At 32.1% G+C, this 19,857-nt stretch overlaps 1 protein-coding gene across 1 annotated transcript in view; it reads right to left on the bottom strand.

Moving 5' to 3' along the window:
* PIAS2 (protein inhibitor of activated STAT 2) overlaps positions 1 to 19,857 on the bottom strand; it is a 104,313-nt gene that overhangs the window by 47,879 nt on the left and 36,577 nt on the right. Inside the window, 6 exon segments of the mRNA XM_051969658.1 lie at positions 566 to 726; positions 4,110 to 4,183; positions 5,917 to 6,022; positions 8,901 to 9,035; positions 13,610 to 13,700; positions 13,812 to 13,862. Coding sequence (XP_051825618.1) covers positions 566 to 726; positions 4,110 to 4,183; positions 5,917 to 6,022; positions 8,901 to 9,035; positions 13,610 to 13,700; positions 13,812 to 13,862 — 618 coding nt within the window.

Below are 19,857 nucleotides of genomic sequence, written 5' to 3'. Positions count from 1 at the left end.
CAGTGAGAAGAACCAGGAAAACATTGTGTACAGTTAACAGAAAGATTATGTGATATTCAGCTGTGACAGAGTTACTTAGCTCTTTCTCAACTACCTGGTGATTTAAGACAATTCCAATATAGTTGAGATAGAAAATATCATTTGCATCCAGAGAGAGAACTATGGAGACTAAATAAGAATGGAAGCATAGTATTTTTACTATGTTTCTTTCTTTCTCATAGGGTTTTTTCCCCATTTCAGCCTGATTTTTCTTGCACATCATGGAAATATGTTTAAAAGAATTGCACATATTTAGCTTAGATTACTTGCTGTCTTGCAGAAGAAGGGAGAAAAATTTTGAACACAGAATCTTACAGAAATGAATGTTGAAAACAATATATGTACTTGTAAAAATAAAATAACTATTAAGAAAAAAAATCTAAGGGAAAAAATTAATATAATCAAAAAATTCTTAAATACCTGGATACATGGAGAAGGTTCAATTTTGCTAATTTTTTTCAGCCTATCAGTGGATTGTACAAAAGGGAAAAGTGTGAATAAGGTAAAAGGACAGGACTAAACTTACCCATCTAGTATCAGACTTTCATATGCAGCTTTTTTGTCACACACAGGACAAATCCAGGTAGGCTTCTTTTCATTCATTTGTAGGTAAAGAGCAGCATCAAAACATTGCAGGTGTGTGCATGTCACAGCACGACATGGAATAGTAAGCCTCATTTTTCCTAGCTAAAGGGTAATACAAAATGGAAAATACATTTCAGAAACCACAGGTTGTTTTTTTTTTAAAGAAGTTATAAAAGAAATCCAATTACATTAATTAAAATTTTTGTTTCAAGCAAAGCAATATACAGTAAGAGTTTGCCAAGTTTACAATCCTAATAAACTGCAATACAAATTTAACTAAAATAAATAAATTGAGAAAATCACCTACTTATTTGGTAAGATATACTTGGGATTATACTGAAACCCCCCCCAAAACCCAAAAATGTCAACCTACTAGCATGCTACTTAATGTGGTGGTAAGCACTAAAACTGAGTGAGTAAAATGAAATAAATAGCAATTAAAGAAGGTTGTCCTTTTTAAAAAATAAGAACATTTTGACAGTGTGGCAAAGTCTATGGCCCCTTCTCAGAATATTATTTTTAAATTCAACAATTACAAAGGAATCCAAAAATATTGAAATATCAATATAATCAAGATATGTTAAAAAGAACAAGTTTAGGGGCTTCAGGTTCCAAGAAGCTCTTTAAATCTGTGCCCCTAGTAAGCCACAAAGAGGAAAAAATGCAAAATAGCCTTCAGGAATTTATCAAGTTTGTTTTGTTTCCTAAGTAACAGTGGCAGGATGTTCACATAGGGTTTTCATTCATATGCATTTTAATAACCATCATTACAAGATCTCTACCCTAAGAGCAATAAGTCACTATAAGTGAAGACACACACTAACATGCTTATTATAAATGAAAACAAAAAAAACGAAGGAGTCAAAGCTAAATATAATGGCAGTTCAGGACACATTTGTCACTCATCTTTCATGACTCTAAAATCAGTCTTTTCTCTTACTGCATACATACAAGTTGATTCACTGATGTTTTATGACTATCAATAGAAATGTTTTGTATTTAAAAAAAAAAAAAAAAGGTTTGATAGGAAGAGCAGATTTGGAGCTGGAAGAAACAAGGATTCAAATCCTAGCTTTGACCCCTATCACCTGGGTGTGCTAAACAAATTACTAATAACCTTTCTAAATTTCCTCATCTATATAGTAGCACCATTATTAATAACATCTCCCACAGAACTGTTGGCACAGAAAAAACTGGATCCCCTAAAAAATGTCAAGCTATTGATACACATATGATCTTACCTCCCATCCTAGGTTGTCTTAAATTGCTCCTTGAGGATTCCAACTATATCCTGCATAACCCACATGGTAGGATTTGAATAGTGAACTGAATCATCAATAATTATTGGAGATCTTAATATTGGCATTTCTTAGTACTGCTATATAATTTCTTACCGCAAACTTGGCTATTCATATAACAACTGTTCTTGGTGAAATAATCCACATAAAACATTTTGCAAACCTTTAAGCACTGTGTAGTTATCTATTACTACAATATCAATATGCCACAAAACTGAAGACAAAATCTTAATGACCAAGTTTGGTCTCAATAAATATTATCTACCCCAACTTTTTTTTTTTTTTTTTTTGGGGGGGGGCAGAAATAGAGGGTTATGGATGTAAAACAAAGCGTTTTACATGTCAGACTTTTTATCATTTGTTACTTAAGGTGAACTCCCCACCTTTTTAAAAAACTCTATGTTATAAGGAATAGCCTTTTAGGAGGAGACAGGGAACAAGGTAAAGGGGAAGACATTTGGTGACATAAAAATGAAAGACAGCTATAAACATTTATGTTAAAAAGCATTAACAGACATTTTTTAAAAACTCCACCCTATACAAAATTCTCTGGGGTCACTATTACCTCATATACTAAGTTTGGCTACCCTCAATTCATTTGGATATTAATCCCAGCAAAATATAATTATGTAAGGTAAGTCTGCTATATACCCCTAAATAAAAAGTTTATGACTGCATTACTCTCCTCTCTTACAGTAGAGGGAATAGTAGATTTCTGTCAAAGATTTTTCTTTCTTTCTTTTTTTGCATTGTATGCATAAGTCAGCCAGAAACAATTCTATACCCAAGCACTTGTAACTTATACAAATAACTACATCGTATAGTTCCTCCTTCCCACACTCTTGCATATCTCTCTATATTGTAAGACAATTCGAAGAATTCATTTCTAGAAATTTTAAATGAGAAAAAAGGTTATAAGTGAAAAGTTTAGGGTTAACTTTACAAAGCAACAGTTTCTATTCTTCAACTATAATGCCTCAATTCCTTCTTTAATCATTTCCTTAAAAAAAATTTAAAGAGAATACTCCTGGGATCAATATGTAAATTCTTTGCCAAGAGAGAAAAGGACACTTCCCTCTAGACTGTGTCACAGCCCTATGTCTACTTGAGGTTGGAAAGGAAAGGATTTAAAGAATGGTTTCTATAACTTATATCTATTACTCAGGAACTTTGCCTTTCTTTGTTTCCTACATGCTTTTTTCATTTTTAATTTCAATAGCATTTTGTTTTTCCATTATATATAAAGATAATTTTCAACATAAATTTTTGTAAGATTTTGAGATCCAAATTTTTCTTTCCCTCACTTCTTTATTTCCTCATTCCCAAAGATAGCAAGCAATCTGATATAGATTACACATGTACAATCATGTTAAACATATATTTCCCTATTAGTAAGGGAAAAAACACAAGAGAAAAAAAAGCAAACAAATGATGAAAATATACTATGCTTCCATCCACATTCAGTCTCCATAGTTCTCTTTCTGGATGCTGACAGTATTTTCTAAAAATCAAGTCTATTGAAATTGAAAGAAAAGATTTCTTAACTAATAATTTGTCAAGTATCAAAATGCTCTTATTTTATATTAATGCCTTGTAATCTATGATGAATAAAAAATTGTATCAATGTAAACATATCATGCTTTTGCTAAAGTGGGAATTCCATGAAAAAAAGGTGCTAGATTCTGAAAGTTATGAACTCTGATCACTGTAATGACCAATTATGACTTCAGAAAAATGATGAACTATATTACTCACCCCTGACAGAGGAGTGTTAGATTTAAAATACAGAATAGACATTGCAAAATGTAGTCCTTGGACAGGACAATGTGGAAATTTTTTTTTTGCCTGACTTTGCATATAGGGGAGAAAATTTTTTTGTTCGTTTGTTTTGCCCCAATTATGGGTGTACGAGAGGCTTAGTAATTGAAATATAAAAATAAATGTTTAAAAATGTTGTTATAGGGAAGGAATTTATATATATATATATATATATATATATATATGAGAGAGAGAGAGAATGGAGAATCAAAGCAGCCTAGAAAATTGGGAGTTACAGTTTTATATCAAAGCGTAAGATGTCATTGTAGAAATTTGGCTACATCTTAAGAAAGTTAATGGTTGTAATCACATGGTAGAATAGATGGATGCCAAAATAAAGGCTTTCAGAATATTTTTGGTTTCACTTACAGGACACATCAGTGACACCCGAAGACTGGTTGTAGCAATTTCACTGTCAGGATCTGCAGTGAGCTTCTCTTTAACTTGAAAAACATAAAAGAGTACCAATGTTATCCAGGCATAGACTGCCTCCATAAACAAACAGAAACTTCCAAATACTGCCAAAAGGTAAAAAGACAACTAAAAAAAATACTTGGTGTGTGATACTGTTTTTATGTCAGTCGCAGCTCCAGTTAGCTTTTCAAACCCCTTGTATTTTAATAAGTTAAAATTCAAGTCCCTTAAAACACTGAAATACATAAGACTTTTAAGATGCTGTAGGTCACAGGCTATGAGACAAAATAGAAATGAGCAGATGTCAGAAATGATCCTTTTCTTATATAAATATGCTTGAAACTGCCTTTACTATTTCCTTATGTTGAGTTAAATTGTACACTAGAATCCAAAGCTTATTAAATATCCTCAAGAGGCACTTAAGGTGGGAAGGTACAAAGACAGATATGAAAATAAATAGTTATTTTCTATTAAGCTAGTATAAAGGAAACTATTTTCATTAAATAACATCATTCTCCCTCCAAATATCCAAGGAATACCAAATAAAAACACAGTTCTTTTTTACTCAATTTGAGTTCATAATTCATTGAAGCCCTAGTGATTCTCTACTTAAGACTATTATTGACAAAAATAGCTAGATCCCAAACAGCTGGGCAGGGAAGGAACAAATCGAGAATACATTTTTCTGATCTTCAGAGAGCTGAGCATACTCAGATGGGTAAGAAAGTCAACACTGCAATGAAACAAAAATCAAGAAATGGCATCCTGTCTGGCTGACCTCACAGTACTCTACCCTACAAGATTATGTTTTCACATCACAGAGCCTTCTCCCCACATTGGTGTAATCCACAATTCTAATCAGGGGGGGTGGGGGGGGGGGGGGTTGTGGGTTTTTTGTTTGTTTGTGTTTTTTTTTTGGGGGGGGGGAGGGGAGAAGAGAGAAGAGAACCCTCCATTAGAAAAGAAAAACTAATCTCTGTAACAATGCTCATTTGTAAACATTGGCTAATAGTAATCTCCAATTACAACCAAATAATAATATTATTTGAGTTATATTGGCACATATCAAATAATTGGCACCGTTAAAATGGCTACTTGAAAAACAAACAGATTTCTGTGTACTATATTCATCTGTAATACTAATGGAAGATGAAATTATTCCTGCCTAACAACTATCATCATGAGAGCAATTTTAATTAAGAATTTCCATGTAATAAGAAGCAAATCTTTTTATTTACTGATGAACATACCTTTAATAGGAAAGTTACTTGCTTGCATTGAAAGAACAACCTGTCTGTTATTCACTGGAGAGTCATACATAATAAGTTGCTACTTACAGGACTGTTAATTCAAAAATGATGAATAATCAAGAGTCAACATGAACATTATAATAGGCCTTCATCAAAACAGGTCAAAAGCTGATCCCTAATTTTTCTTCAGCTAGAACCTGAGATTAGTGAGCCAGCATTAATACAAATTTTATAATGACTAAGTTACTGTGGAAGGATTCCCACAATATTACCTTAATATTATTGCGCTTCACAGGATTAAGAGCTATAAAGGAACTGATAGACCACCTAGTCAAATTTCATTTTTAGAGCTAAGAAAAGTGAGGGGTCCCATTGTGTTGAATGAATAGTGAAGTCAAGATTCCAATCCTGGTCTTCTTACTATAAATTCAAACACCATCACACAAACACAGCCAAAAAATTTTCCTCACAAATGTTTCATATACATTACTTATTTCATATACATTACTTACTTAGTGCTCTGGAATGATCAGGATTTCGAATACCTTTCATTTTTAATCTCTGTAACAACATGGCGGATGTCAGCTGTCGTACAAGATATACAGACATGGAGTAATTCTACAAAAATGAAAATCTTAGTTAAAGATGAGAAAGAAAAGTTTCATTGTTACATGTTTAAAATCATTTTCCCATGAAGCTACAACAACTCAAGACAAAAAAAGAAAGAAAAAATAAAAGAGTAGAGGAGAAAAAAGACTAAAATGAAAAAGAAAACTTAGATCTCAGTACAAATTAGAAATGCATAATGTTCAATTATCAAGATATTAATGAACTCAACTTGGTGTAGAAAGTCAATATGGTCTAAATGGGAATCATAATCCACACATAATGATTCTTGTAGGCCACATAATGATTTAATTTTAAATTTTAATTTAAAAAATTTAAAAACATTATTGATGTTTTATTGTGTTTTTTATATATTTTGCTAAAGATATCTCAATTACAATTTTGATTTGGTTCAGGTAGCACTCAGAAGAACTGAAGATTGCATTTATCTCTGGGTCACACGTTTGACACCTATGGTATACACTAACACAAATCCAAAATTCCAAGTTATAATTCTGACTATAATGACTATCTGCTATATGTCCAAAAGCATAGCATTTAACTAATCTTGATCTTGGGTTCCTCAAGAGGCACAAAATGATAAATAATTTTTCTCTTTGGGGAAAAAAGGTGGTAGACCAAAGAGAGGTTCAAACGTGAAGAATATAACTAAGCACCAAAAAAATAACTGGGTAAAATTAGATTATTCGGAGGTCTGCATAGGGAATTCTCAATCATAGAGGCTGTGAAAAGACAGCATGTAAATATGCATAAATGATAAACAACAGAGTTGATTTTTCTTTCAAAAACCAACTGTTATATACACAATATATGCCAAAACTTGTAGTTTTGGGGGATACCTTATATATGTCTATAATAACCTGTATTATTACATAAAGAAAATCCACTGATACCACAAGCAAGCAAAAAAAAAAAAAAAAAAGACAGACAAGTTCTCACAAAGGTTAAATAATGAAGACCAAGCAATACTTTGATTCCATTACAGAACTGTCTATAGAATTAGTCAATCATATACACAATTTTCAAACCTTTCCAAAAATTTTATTTTATGCAGTTAGGACTTTTTATTTTATTTTATTTTTTGCAAAGAAAGTATTAAATATTAAATAACTGAAATTTAGAATATGTTAGTTTTAGTATATATTTAAAAAGAAAAATAAACTGCTCATCATTCTGATTCAGGGCTTCATAGAAAAATGCTCATCTTACTTGATGCTGAAGTTTTGAATAAAGAAAATCTTTATTATTTAACAATGCTTAATAGTTTAGAGAAAATGATTGTATAAAAACACTATCTTGAAATGTTGTGAAATGTTCACATTAGTGTAAAAAAAATTTTTTAAAATAAACTGACCATTTGATTGATTCATTCAAAGCATTAATTTCATGATCAGAATTGAAGGCATGGCCTTATTTATGAGTAATGCTCATAAAAGAGCAAGACTAGAAACATAAATGGAAATGAAGGGAAATAGTGAATGTATACTTTGGAAGATACATAATATTCTAAAAGTATAATGATTAAGTACTAACAGTATATTCTTCTATTTTCAATTTTGATACTGTCATATGAGGGGGAAAGAGGAGAGGGAAGAAGAATCTTCAACAATGGTGTCACAATTCCTCCATCTATAAAATGGGAACGTCATTCTTTTTGTCTCACCCCAGGTTCAGACAGCACAGTATTATTTAAGTTAATTCTAAAATGAAAATTCTAAACATCAAGTTTCAAGAAAATGAGGCTATGATTGTAATATATGCTAGGATAGTAAAGAATCAGCACATTTAATCAATTTCTACTTAAAGCAATGGTATTCTGGGTAAACATACTCTCCAATATCATAATTTAAATGTTCCAGATATTTGGCAGTATAAAGAAGTGACAAAAACAAGTATTTCTAAATACCTTTTAATTGTGATTTAACATATCTGTTTTTCCCACAAGAACCAATTTATCTTTTTAAAACCTTGATACTTTTCATAAAAATATAATAATTCCTGCAAAAGCTTTCTATTTATTAGCTACTGTTTGATTTTTTTAAAATACCATCTTTATAAACCGTGTTATTTAAAGAATATCAAAAATGAATATAATTTTTTCTCAGCAAAATAGTCAGACCCTCAAAAAATATTACCTCTGAGAATAGAAAAATAAGTGACCACCTGGTTAGTTATTCTCTATGATGCTGACTCCCATAGTTAACAATATAGTATATTTACTGGACAAAGGGTCAGCCTTAGTCAGAAAACACCAAATCAGGAAGATATGGGTTCAAATGTCATCAAAGAAACATACTAGGCTATGTGACCCTAGACAAATCATCTAATCTCTCAGTAATGTAGGTTAAAACTGAAAGCAGCAGATCTGATTAGTAGACAAGTTTCCAATATCAAAAACCTCTTATGCCAATGCTTCCTAAAGTATCGTCCACTATGCCCGGGTGTCTTTGAAACCCTTTTACAATCCTTCAAGGTCAAAACTGATTTCATAATAATACTAAGAGATATTAAGTAACTTATTAAAATACTCTTCCTTTTTCCAAATACTTATCTGTGTGAAGTCAGTTTTTTTTTCACATTTTCCAAACATAATAACATTATAACAAATTAAATGCAGAAGCAGATTGAGACACAAGCTGTCTTCAAGTTAGACATTAAAAGAGATTTACAAAAATATATAAAACAATGCCATTCTCACCATGGGGGAGGGAAAGGAGACAAGACAGGAAATAGTTCTTTTTCATTAAAAATTTCATAAAAAAAAATTAGCATGTAATTTACTCTTTTTTTTTTTTTTTTTTTTTTAAGGATCCTGCATCCAAAAAGTTTGAGAACTGCTGCCCTATACCAAAACAAAGAAAAACTTTACCTTTCCAATTTCAGATGCCCAGGAAATAGAAATCTGGTTTGGCACAGCAGAGGATAACCTAACTAGAGATGTAATATTTAAAGGGCGTCCTTGGCGTTTCTGTTCAATTCCATTTTTTGGAGGTGGTGCATATCCCTGAAATAATAAACAAATAAATTAATTGGATTCTCAAGGGGGGGGGGAGGTAAGCATCCTTTTCTAATTATTAAAGTATCCTACAAAGTCCTTATTAGCTAACAAAAATGAATGACTAAAATTTATACATTCCTGGTTCAAAATGAAATGCAAAAATAGAAGAGAAATTAGAGATTATATCACCACCCTTTCCTATATATATCCCTGTTCTTTCATGACTCTCGCTATAAAGATAATTTAACTGGCTTAATGTTGAAAATGTGACAGGTAAATATGATAGAAAATGAACAGGATATTTAAATGGAAATAACCAGAGAGCTGCTATTTATTATATGTATATAAAGAAAAGGAAGGACCAAAATTTTCTTTTGAGTATTGGATAGGAAATGAAAAACAAATAAAAAATTTATCACAGGATGTGGTTTATCTTATAAATTTTATGTAGAGCCATAAAATTTAGCCACATATTATTAAGGTTTAAAAAAAAAAATTGGGTTTCTATTGTGCCTCCCCTCCCAAACCAATCCAGGACATTTTAGCTTTTAATAATGAGGGGAAAAAAAAATCTCGTTTCTTCTAATAGGTGTGCAACTTCATCTAAATACTTCAAGCTCTCTTCATCAAAATGTATCGACAATTCAAGAACTTAACTTTGAGTAGCTGAAATGGGAAATAGCCTTATAGAAAAAGTCTAGGAAGCTTCTTGTTTAAGAGAGAAATCAAGGGCATAACTTCAGAATCCTATGTTCATTGAAAGAATCCAAAATAGCAGTGTTTGAGGGGGAAGGGCAGTGTAGGGAAGAACTTGTTTGAAAGAAGCTAGCTGAAAGAGGATTCTGGGAAGATGGAGTATGTCAGAAAAATTTCAAGCTCTCCAGATTTCCCACACAAACTAAAGTTTCACCACAGGGCAAATGTAAACTAGTGAAAAACAAATAAAAATTCAGGCAGAACAAAGAGCATTCAGGTACAACAAAAGAGCCTAGGAAAGACCCCAGGTGTGAATGTAAACACTTGAAGGCTAGCTCCAACTTCCAGAACTTTCACCTCCCAGAAAGAGTCCCAGGACAGAGTGAATCTCTACAGATAAAGAATGCTAGGCCTAATAGTGCTGCAGAGGTGCAGCCTTGGGGACAAGAAGGAACTTACACCCTCAGGGAACGCAGAAAGAGAGGGACAGCTGGCTACAGGGAGTTACAGGAGGATAGAGTTTTTGGTCCTGGGGTCTAGGCAAGAGGGGAAAATTGAAGTGAAGTCAGAGGGACCATCCCTCTTCCACCCCAGTACCAGAAGTGATTACATTAACAAGCCATCCCCAAAGAGTAACATTAAATGGTCACCTACCCAGAAAGAATTTGTAGAAGTCAAAAAAGAATTTAAAAATCAAAAGAGGTTGAGAAACAACAACAACAAATTTTTACAATCCAACAAAAAAAAAAAAAAAAAAAAAAAAAAAAAAAGGATTACAAAAGATGAAGTCAACCAAATAGAAAAAGGAGATCCTGAGTCTTAATAAAAATGATTTTTTTTTTGAAAATTAGAACTGGGCAAAGGAAACCAGTAAAGTTATAAGAAACAAGAAACTATAAAGAACAAAAGTAGAAGAAAATGTGAGACATCTCATAAGAAAAACAACAGATCTGGAAAACAAGAATAATTTCACTACATGAAAACTATGCCCTCCCCCCCCCCAAAAAAAAAACCTTTTACAATAATACAAGAAATAATTAAAGCAATTTGTCCTGACATTGTGCATGTATAATCTATATCAGATTGCTTGCTGTCTTGAGGAGGGAGGAGAAGATTATTGGATGTAAACTTGGATTACAATTATCTATCAAAAATGAATGTTGAAAACTAACTTTACATATATTTGGAAAAATAAAACGCTGTTGAGGAAAAAAAGATTGAAAATTATCCTGAAATAATAGAGGGAAAAATAGAAATTAAAAAAAAAATAATAATACACTATCACTACCTGAAAGAGATCCTACAAGGAAATCCTACAGCAGTTACAATAAAAGACTGCAGGTCCTAGAGCAATACAAATCAATAATCTAAAGAAAAAGGATTGTGATTGAAAATATAGCTGGCAGGAGCAACAAGGTGGTGCAGTGGATATGGCATCAGCCCTGAAGTAAGGAGTAACTTGAGTTCAAATCTGACCTCAGACACTTAACACTTCTTAACTGTGTGACCCTAGGCAAGTCACTTCTCCAATTGCCTTAGCTATATATATGCATGTATGTATCCAGCAAAATAAAGTATAACATTGAAAAAATGGACATTCAATGAACTATCAGATTTTTAGGATTTTGTTGCAAACAAACCTAAACTTAATATAAAATTTGATATACAAGGGCCAACATCAAAGACTAATTTCAAGGAACTCAATAAGGACAAATTGTTTTATACATGGAAATGTAAACCATCTAAGACTGTCATTAGTAATTGGGTAGTTCAAAAAAGTGGGGTAGAACTGAGTCTGAGGTAGCTAAAAAGCAAAACCTTATGGGAAAAAGTAAAAAGAGTAATTATGGTATATGATGAGGGTGTGAGAAAAAGAGGTGGGTCTATAATTCTGAAATCTTATACAGGGAATGAGTTAAAAAGGGAGTGATAATAAATACTTAAATTTTAAATAAGTTTTTAAAAATCTAGCTTCTTTTCCTCTGTGCACCAAGTTTTATAGTTATGAGACTGGCACAAATCATTGCCCACCAATTAATTCCCAACCCCAGTCTCCTATTTGAGACATTCCAACACATATCTAATAATAAGAATTCCTCTTCTACCTTTTTATTCAATGTGTTTTTCATGGAAGCAATGAACACCACTTTGGACCAGCCTATAGTCAGCCCCTAGCCAAACATAAAGCCTATGGGAGCCCTCATTAAAGAGCTATACTACTTGATAACTAAAAGGCCTCTGAGAAAGAAATTTATCTATTTTCATGGGCTTAAGACAAGAGTTATTGAAGCCTTCAGACTAACCACTAATAACTGAGAAGAATGTTCATTGAAAATGATAGAAAAAGAATGGAGAAAGAAATGAGGAAAAGATAAAAGTAAAAGTATCAACATATACTTCAAAGATCAACTCACATATCAAACTATCCAATGAAGCCTTCCTTGAAAAACCACTGTACCACGAGACTTACATGAACTGATGCTAAGTGAAATGAGCAGAACCAGGAGATCATTATATACACCTCAACAACGATACTGTATGAGGACGTATTCTGATGGAAGTGGATCTCTTCGATAAGGAGAGCTAATTCAGTTTCAATTGATCAAGGATGGACAGAAGCAGCTACACCCAAAGAAAGAACACTGGGAAATGAATATAAACTTGCTTGCATTTTTGTTTTTCTTCTCGGGTTATTTCTACCTTCTGAATCCAATTCTCCCTGTGCAACAAGAGAATTGTTCGGTTCTGCACACATATATTGTATCTAGGATATACTGTAACCTATTTAACATATAAAGGACTGCTTGCCATCTGGGGGAGGGGGTAGAGGAAGGGAGAGGGAAAATTGGAACAGAAGTGAGCGCAAGGGATAATGCTGTAAAAAATTACCCGGGCATGGGTTCGGTCAATAAAAAGTTAAAAAAAAAAAAAACCACCACTGTACCTTTAGACATAATTCCATATATTTTGTATTCCTCTGAGGCATATATCATATTCCAATTTGTACTATATTTAACTATATTACCTTCCAGATTACAGATTACAAACTCAGAGAACAATCATTTCTTCATTTTCTTTATCTCTCCCAATGTTTCATTGTATACCACATGCATCACAGTATACAGACCTACTCAATGTTTCCTCACTAAATGAACAAAATATTTGATTTGGGAACAGTATAATGAATTTCAATGTCATTTTGTCTATTTTATAGGTAGCAAAACCCACCAAACATACACAGATAAAGATTTATTATGTTTGGAAATAAATGTCACATATGGATCTAAATAAGAATGTGCCCATAAAAGACTTTGGGGAAGAAAATTCACATATAAATGAGGTAGGCTAGCATTAAGATAATGTAATTTATTTCTAAATACCATAAAAATAAAATGCTACACTGACTAAAACAAAAACCCTATCTGTAGGGTTAAAGCAAACTATTTGAAAGGAAAAAGATACAAACGTATCCTAAAATAATAATCTTAAGTACTAAGATTTAGAAAAATCTGATTTTAAGAAAAAATATTATCTATATTTGCATAATCTGTAATTTCTACAAGTGAAGTTCACCTGAATTAAATTCAAGAAGACATTTCACAAATAAGCACGAATAAATGCTTATAGTTATATTTGCAATTACAACTTCTGAAAGAAAAATTTGCATACCAAACAGCTTTTTTGATTCTGTGATGTTATGAATATTAATTTCCTAAATGGTCATCCAGATCAAATTTTCACACTGAATTGCGGCTTAAACCTATTCCATAATTTCTGTCCATATTATCATATATTCCATCTAATCACATATATTTATTTTAACATCCATTCAATAAATTTAAGAAACAAAGAAACAAAACAGGAATCTGAATACTCCAACTTACTGGCAAAGGAAACAGCTTCCCATTTACTTTTATGCACAGACTATTAGGATAATTATCCTCTTGAGGACAGCTAGTCTCTGCTAGGCACAATCTGTATTCAAAGAGAAATCATTCTTTAAAAATGTAATCAAACATTTAAAACAGGCCTGCAAAATGATGTTTCATCCAGTGTAAAAATATTGATTTACAATATCAAAATCACCTTAGTTGTACTTGAACAGTGTAATCTCTTCTACCACCTGGCAAAAAATCCCTGTTGGAAAGAAAGAACCTTAGTTAAAGGAGTTGTTTTTTTTCCACAGAATATTTCTTATATTAAAAACTTTTAACAGATAATATAGTCTTTCAATGACATTTTTATCCCCTCTCACAATCTCATTAGCCAAATAATACATAACTACTTCTCTATAATAACAACATGTTCATTTACTTGGAAATCTGCAAGATGTTTTTAATTACAACAGTGGATACTCAAGGATATTTAAGTGTGATCAATATTCAAAGAAAGCCTTTAGATCCATAAAAATTTCTACTTAGCATTTCCAAAATACCCATTTGCTGCTCCATAGCCAATGAATACATTAATGAAAAAATTATTTTTTTAATTAAAAAAAAGGAAAAAAAGCCATGTTGTTGGTTCATAGACAACTAACTGTTTATAACAATGTGTATTTATCAAAATAAATCTATCATCATTTTTGGAAAATCCCAATCAAAAGTAAATAATCTGTGGATAATGGCCAACTTGTTTCTTCTTAAATTATGTGGCCAAATAATGCAGAAGCCTGATGTAATAACCAACCCTCAAGAATGAAACTCCTAGGCCACAACTACTGTCACTCTACTAGATCCTCTAGAAAGTAATCTTTTACTCAGAAATCTTAAGTGGCTTCACTTTCCATTCCATTTAAGTGAGTCTTCTTAACACTCCCCCCTCCTCCCCGAACCCATAATTATTCCCACCTTCATATTTGTGCCCACATAATGCCTACTTGATTATCGAAATATTCCCTATTCAATACTTATGTAACATCAACATTGCTATCTTCCTTTCCTGACATTCATAACTATTGTTCTTTATAGTTTGATACCTCAGGCACTGAACTATACCTCAGTAAAAGATGCAAAGAAGAAAGAAGAAAAAAAATAATAAAGTGAAAGATGCACAGCAGAGAACAAAAGAAAGGAAGCAAAGAAAATTTTGACAGTTCTGAATATATTCTAATATGTTTTCTTGAAATGGAAATTTATTGTTACATAGTTTGAATCCTTATATTCTGCTATAAACATGATAATTTTTTAAATTTTTCTGTTTTTTCAATTTCTTATTTTTTTTAAGACCTTAATGACACACTGCTTTGCATAGCTTTTCATTTGTGTAGTGCATTAATTCTTGAAATTATAATAATAATAATAATAATAATGGGAGTTCTAGGGCAAAATAAGTCATATTTCAATTTTATCATATGTGTTCCTATTAAATCACTTACTGAAATTTTACCAAGACAAAAAGCCATGCTGACATTACCTATATATCATACATAATCAAGGAAAAAATAGTAATAAAAGAAAAAGATTATTCTTAACACTGATAAAAAAACAAGAATTTTTTTTTAAACAAATAATTTTTAAGGTCACTATTAGCTAACATTTCGGGTTTTATTTCCATTTCTATTCAAGTCAAGTACAGATTTTATTAAATGGTTAATACCTGCTAAGTACATGTTAAACCTTGCACATACAAAAAAGGGCCAAAAAACTCCAATTCTCAAGGAGTTTACAGTGTAATGGGAAAAGGAGACAATATATAAAGAAATATATAAAAATAAGCTATCCACAAGATAAAATTGGAAATAATTTCAGAGGACAGACATGAATATTAAGGAGGAAAGTTTCTTACAAAAGGTAAAATTTTAGCCAAATCTTCAAGAAAAGTTTCCCAAACTACTTCAATTTACAAAATGAAGTCATTTATTTGCTTCCTGCCACAACAGTCCTAAGAAGCTGATGAAATCTCTCAGACTAGGGAGTTCTCAACCTGGAGTCCATAAATTGTTTTAAAAAAAAAAAAAAAGCCATACACAAAAAGAAAAGAAAAAACCAATTTCAATATAATTGGTTTTCTTTGTTATCACGCAGATTTTATGTTATGCATTCAAAAATATTATTCTAAGACTCCATAGGCCTCACCAGACTATCAAAGGAATCCATGATTTAAAAATAAAAATTAAAACAAAAACTCTTCATTTAGAGATTAGTATTCAGATACAATCAAAGAAAGAATTAAATAGGATTGAATCTGAATTGTTTTGTTTATTCTTTGCTTATTCTTAGTTATTAGAAGTATAAAAATCTCTCACACTTGGCTATCCTTGCAAAATAAATTGCTAATTTTAAAATACACTTTAAAATTGCCCAAAATAAAACATAGACTATGAAAATCTCACCATTTACCTTTATGTGGCAAAAATTCTCCACTGAACAAAAAAGGGATTATGACCAATAAGGGAATTTCTTACACCAGGGTCTCAAGGTTTCTGTGTTGAAAATGTACGTACATATTTTCAATGGTCACAAAATAAAGCCTTAGAAGTTTTCCTTAGGAAGATTACTTTTAAAATCTAAGTATTTATAAAGCCCTGAATGACAAGTGTGAAAAAGTTAATTAAACAGGAGGAAGACAGACCTTCATCTTGGTCAGATGGTTCTATGAGAAGAGTTGAGAAGAGCCTGTCAGAAAAATAAAGGCATATGACTATATGAGGAGAAAGAGAAAGAAGATGAGAAGTTGGTCCTTAGTAACAAGATCTTTAGAGACTCGGTAAAATACCTTATAAATAAAAACAACAAAACTGCTCAGGCAGAGATCAGATACAAAAGTTTACTTTGAAAAGAATTTTCGTAGGGAACATTAAACCAGACCAAAAGTCAAGAAAGGTTATATTGAAGGCACAATCTTTTAGTAAAGAACCTAACTTTTCCAAGATGAAAGGGAAGCTCCAGGCTGTAGCCAGACCTGGGATTAAGAGTAAAAGCTAGGTAGATTAGCCAGAAGCACCCTAAACCCAAGATCAGGCAGTAGGGGAGTTGAAGACTAAAGAAGAATCATGACATGAAAACCTTAAGAGATTGTTAGGTTCTTGACCTGAATGAAACTGACCAAAATGTCTACACCTGCCCACCTTGTCCCCCCGAATTCTAAAATGTAACTGTGAAATTGAAACCTGTGGGCTGGATTAGAGAAAGGAAGGAAAAAATTCTGCTACACTTAGGGAGTCGCTCAGGTCCTATGGCCTAACTTTAAAAACTGAAATCTCACTTCTTTTGATGCGTGGAGAGTAGCTTTCTACGTTGAACTCTGATTTGTCAGACTTTACAATAAATGTAGATAGGTTTATTTTTTAACTCTCAGAAATGCTACATCTTAGTTTCATTTTTGGGTAAAGGAAGGAGGACTTAATTTTGCACATGTAAACTACCTAAAACTTGTTGAGGTGTTCTGAAAATTAATCTGTCTCATTCATATGTACCAAGTAGTATGTCCAATGAATCCCTAAGAGAATTCCCATCAACCATATCCAGGCAAAATGAATATTAATTTCACAAATCTTTATAATACTGCAAGTACTGTACCTCCTACAAAGCGACTACAAAGCTGCTCTCAGGGGAGCCAAGTGAACTGTTGTTAGGTTCACCCTCTTGTCCTAGCTCGGATATGTAAGCAGAAATGAAATGAGCTGAAAGAATACAAAAAAAGGGAAAGCTCAAGTACCCAAAGATTATAAACCTTTGGATGAAGAAGATTTGCTTGAACTAGTGTAAATAGAATGGAAAATCATGTGGGAAATGTGAAGTAAGTATTTTTAAGTTTTTTTTTAATCATTTTTAAAAATCATTTTATCTTGAAAAATAAGACAGATCCCTTATACCTTAAGATTAATTTGTCTCTATGTGATTCCCTATCTCAGGCTTCTCCTTCCTTTCACTACTCTTTACAGCAAGATTACTTCTACACATCAGTTACTTTTATATTATTGTAAGAGGTTCTATCACCAAATTTAAATATCTTAAACAAGCACTCTTCTAGCAACAACCAAAATACTCTTATTACTTGTGAACAATCTTCTGGTAATGACTCTCACCAAATTCAATAAATCCTCAGATAATAAACATGCAGTCCATGACTGTGATGTTATATACCTGTTCAGCTTGCACTGAATTAGTACGGCACTGATCCATATCAAGATGGATCAACAGAATAGGTCTTTGGAGGGAAACAGAACAATTATCCCAAAACACTACATTGTGTATGAAATTGCACTACTTAGAGAACAAAATCCAAATGACACAAAATAAAACCCAAACTTCAAATTAACAAGTATTTATCAAGCATTTATTAACTTGGCATTGAATCAAGCAATGGGAATACAAAGACAGACAAAATGTCACTGCTTTCAAGAAGGTTTCTTCCTATTAAACCAGGCATTCAAAATTCTCCACACTTTGGTCTCAATCTCTCCTACTATTCCCTTTTACTGTCCATTTCAGTAATGGTCTATAATCATTAAAACCAACATACTCAAAATTTACACTTAGTTTCACCTTCCGAGGATTCTTGTCTACCTTATGCCCAAAAGGTTATCAGATTGTGTATAGCCTTTGATCTAGCAGTGTCTCTAAATGGGCCTGTATCTCAAAAGGATCATAAAGGAGGGAAAAGAACCCACATGTGCAAAAATATTTGTGGCAGCCCTTTTTATAGTGGCAAGAAACTGGAAACTGAGGGGATGCCCATTAGTTGAAGAATGGCTGAAAAAGTTAAGGGATATGAATGCAATGGAATATTATTGTTCTTAAAGAAATGATCAGCAGGATGATTTCAGAAAGGTCTGGAAAGATTACTGAAGCTAAGTAAAGTAAGTAGAAACAGAACAACATTGTATACGGCAACAACAAGATTATATGATGATCAACTTGGATCTTTTCAACAATGAGGTGATTCAAGCCAATTCCAATAGACTTGTGGATCCATCTTCATTCAGAAAGAAGACTGTAGGGACTGAATATGGATCACAACATAGTATTTTCACCCTTTTTTGCTGTTGTTTGCTTGCTTTTTTCTTTCTCATTTTTTCCCTTTTGATTTGATTTTTCTTGTGCAACATGATAAATGTATTAATGTATTTAGAATTGCAAATGTTTAACCTATACTGGATTGCTTGCTGTCTAAGAGGGCAGGGGAAAAGGGGGAAGAAGAAAAGGAAAGAGAAAAGTTTGGATACAAGATTTTGCAAGGGTGAATATTGAGAACTATCTTTGCATATATTTTGAAAAATAAAAAGTTATTAATATTAAATAAATGAGTGAATGAATGAATGAATAACAAATGAAAAAATACATTCTGTGAAAGCTTTTCAAACCATTACAGGTCACAGTGATTTCAACCCCCACTGAAAATCTACATGACAATATCCACAGTCCTCATTGGGCATCTGCCATACAAAAGTTTATAGTCTTAGTTAACTTTTTATATAAAAGTATATATGAGGTCTCCACAAATTATGTTGAAACTTATACATTTTATAATTTAATCTGGTTTTGGCCCCACTAAGGAGTTTTGTTAGTCAAGAATGTAACAATTCTGTTACAGGCCCCAAGCCATCTACTACTGAGTTTTCCAACAAGGTTGATAGAGGAGATACATGGGAGGAAGGGGGATGCTTCAATATGAATTACTAAATTGATACCTGGATTATTAACTATGATGAAAATCTCAAAACACTACATCACTTAATTTCCCTAGGCCTCAGTGTTATGAATAGATTGGATTAAATCTCAGAAGTGCCTTCCAGTTTTAAATCAATGACACTACAGTGTAAAATTTTATAACACGCAATGTTTTATTTTCCTTATTCCATGAAAGATTTTCCAATGCTGAAAATTAATTGTAAAGTCCTATAACTAATAAATTCTCTCATAACATTAACTACATGCAAACCATGAAGAGATAAAACTAGCCATAGTGAGTTTCATTAACCTTAATGAGCCAAGTCCCTTATCTTCAACAGAGATAGGAAATTAAATTATTTGTTTTAAAAGTGATCTGAATGCTAAAAACATTTAAAGGGAAAAAATAATACCTAAAAATAAATGTTTTTTCCTCCTAGTTTAAGAACATTTTTTAAAAGTTTTATAATATTAGAAAATCTATTTTAATGTTATATCTAACAAAGAACCAAAAATTTCTA

Source organism: Antechinus flavipes, chromosome 1, assembly GCF_016432865.1.
Source record: "Antechinus flavipes isolate AdamAnt ecotype Samford, QLD, Australia chromosome 1, AdamAnt_v2, whole genome shotgun sequence".
NCBI lineage: Eukaryota > Metazoa > Chordata > Mammalia > Dasyuromorphia > Dasyuridae > Antechinus > Antechinus flavipes.
The sequence above is the reverse complement of the archived record's forward strand: the minus strand, read 5'-3'. Positions and strand labels throughout refer to the sequence as shown.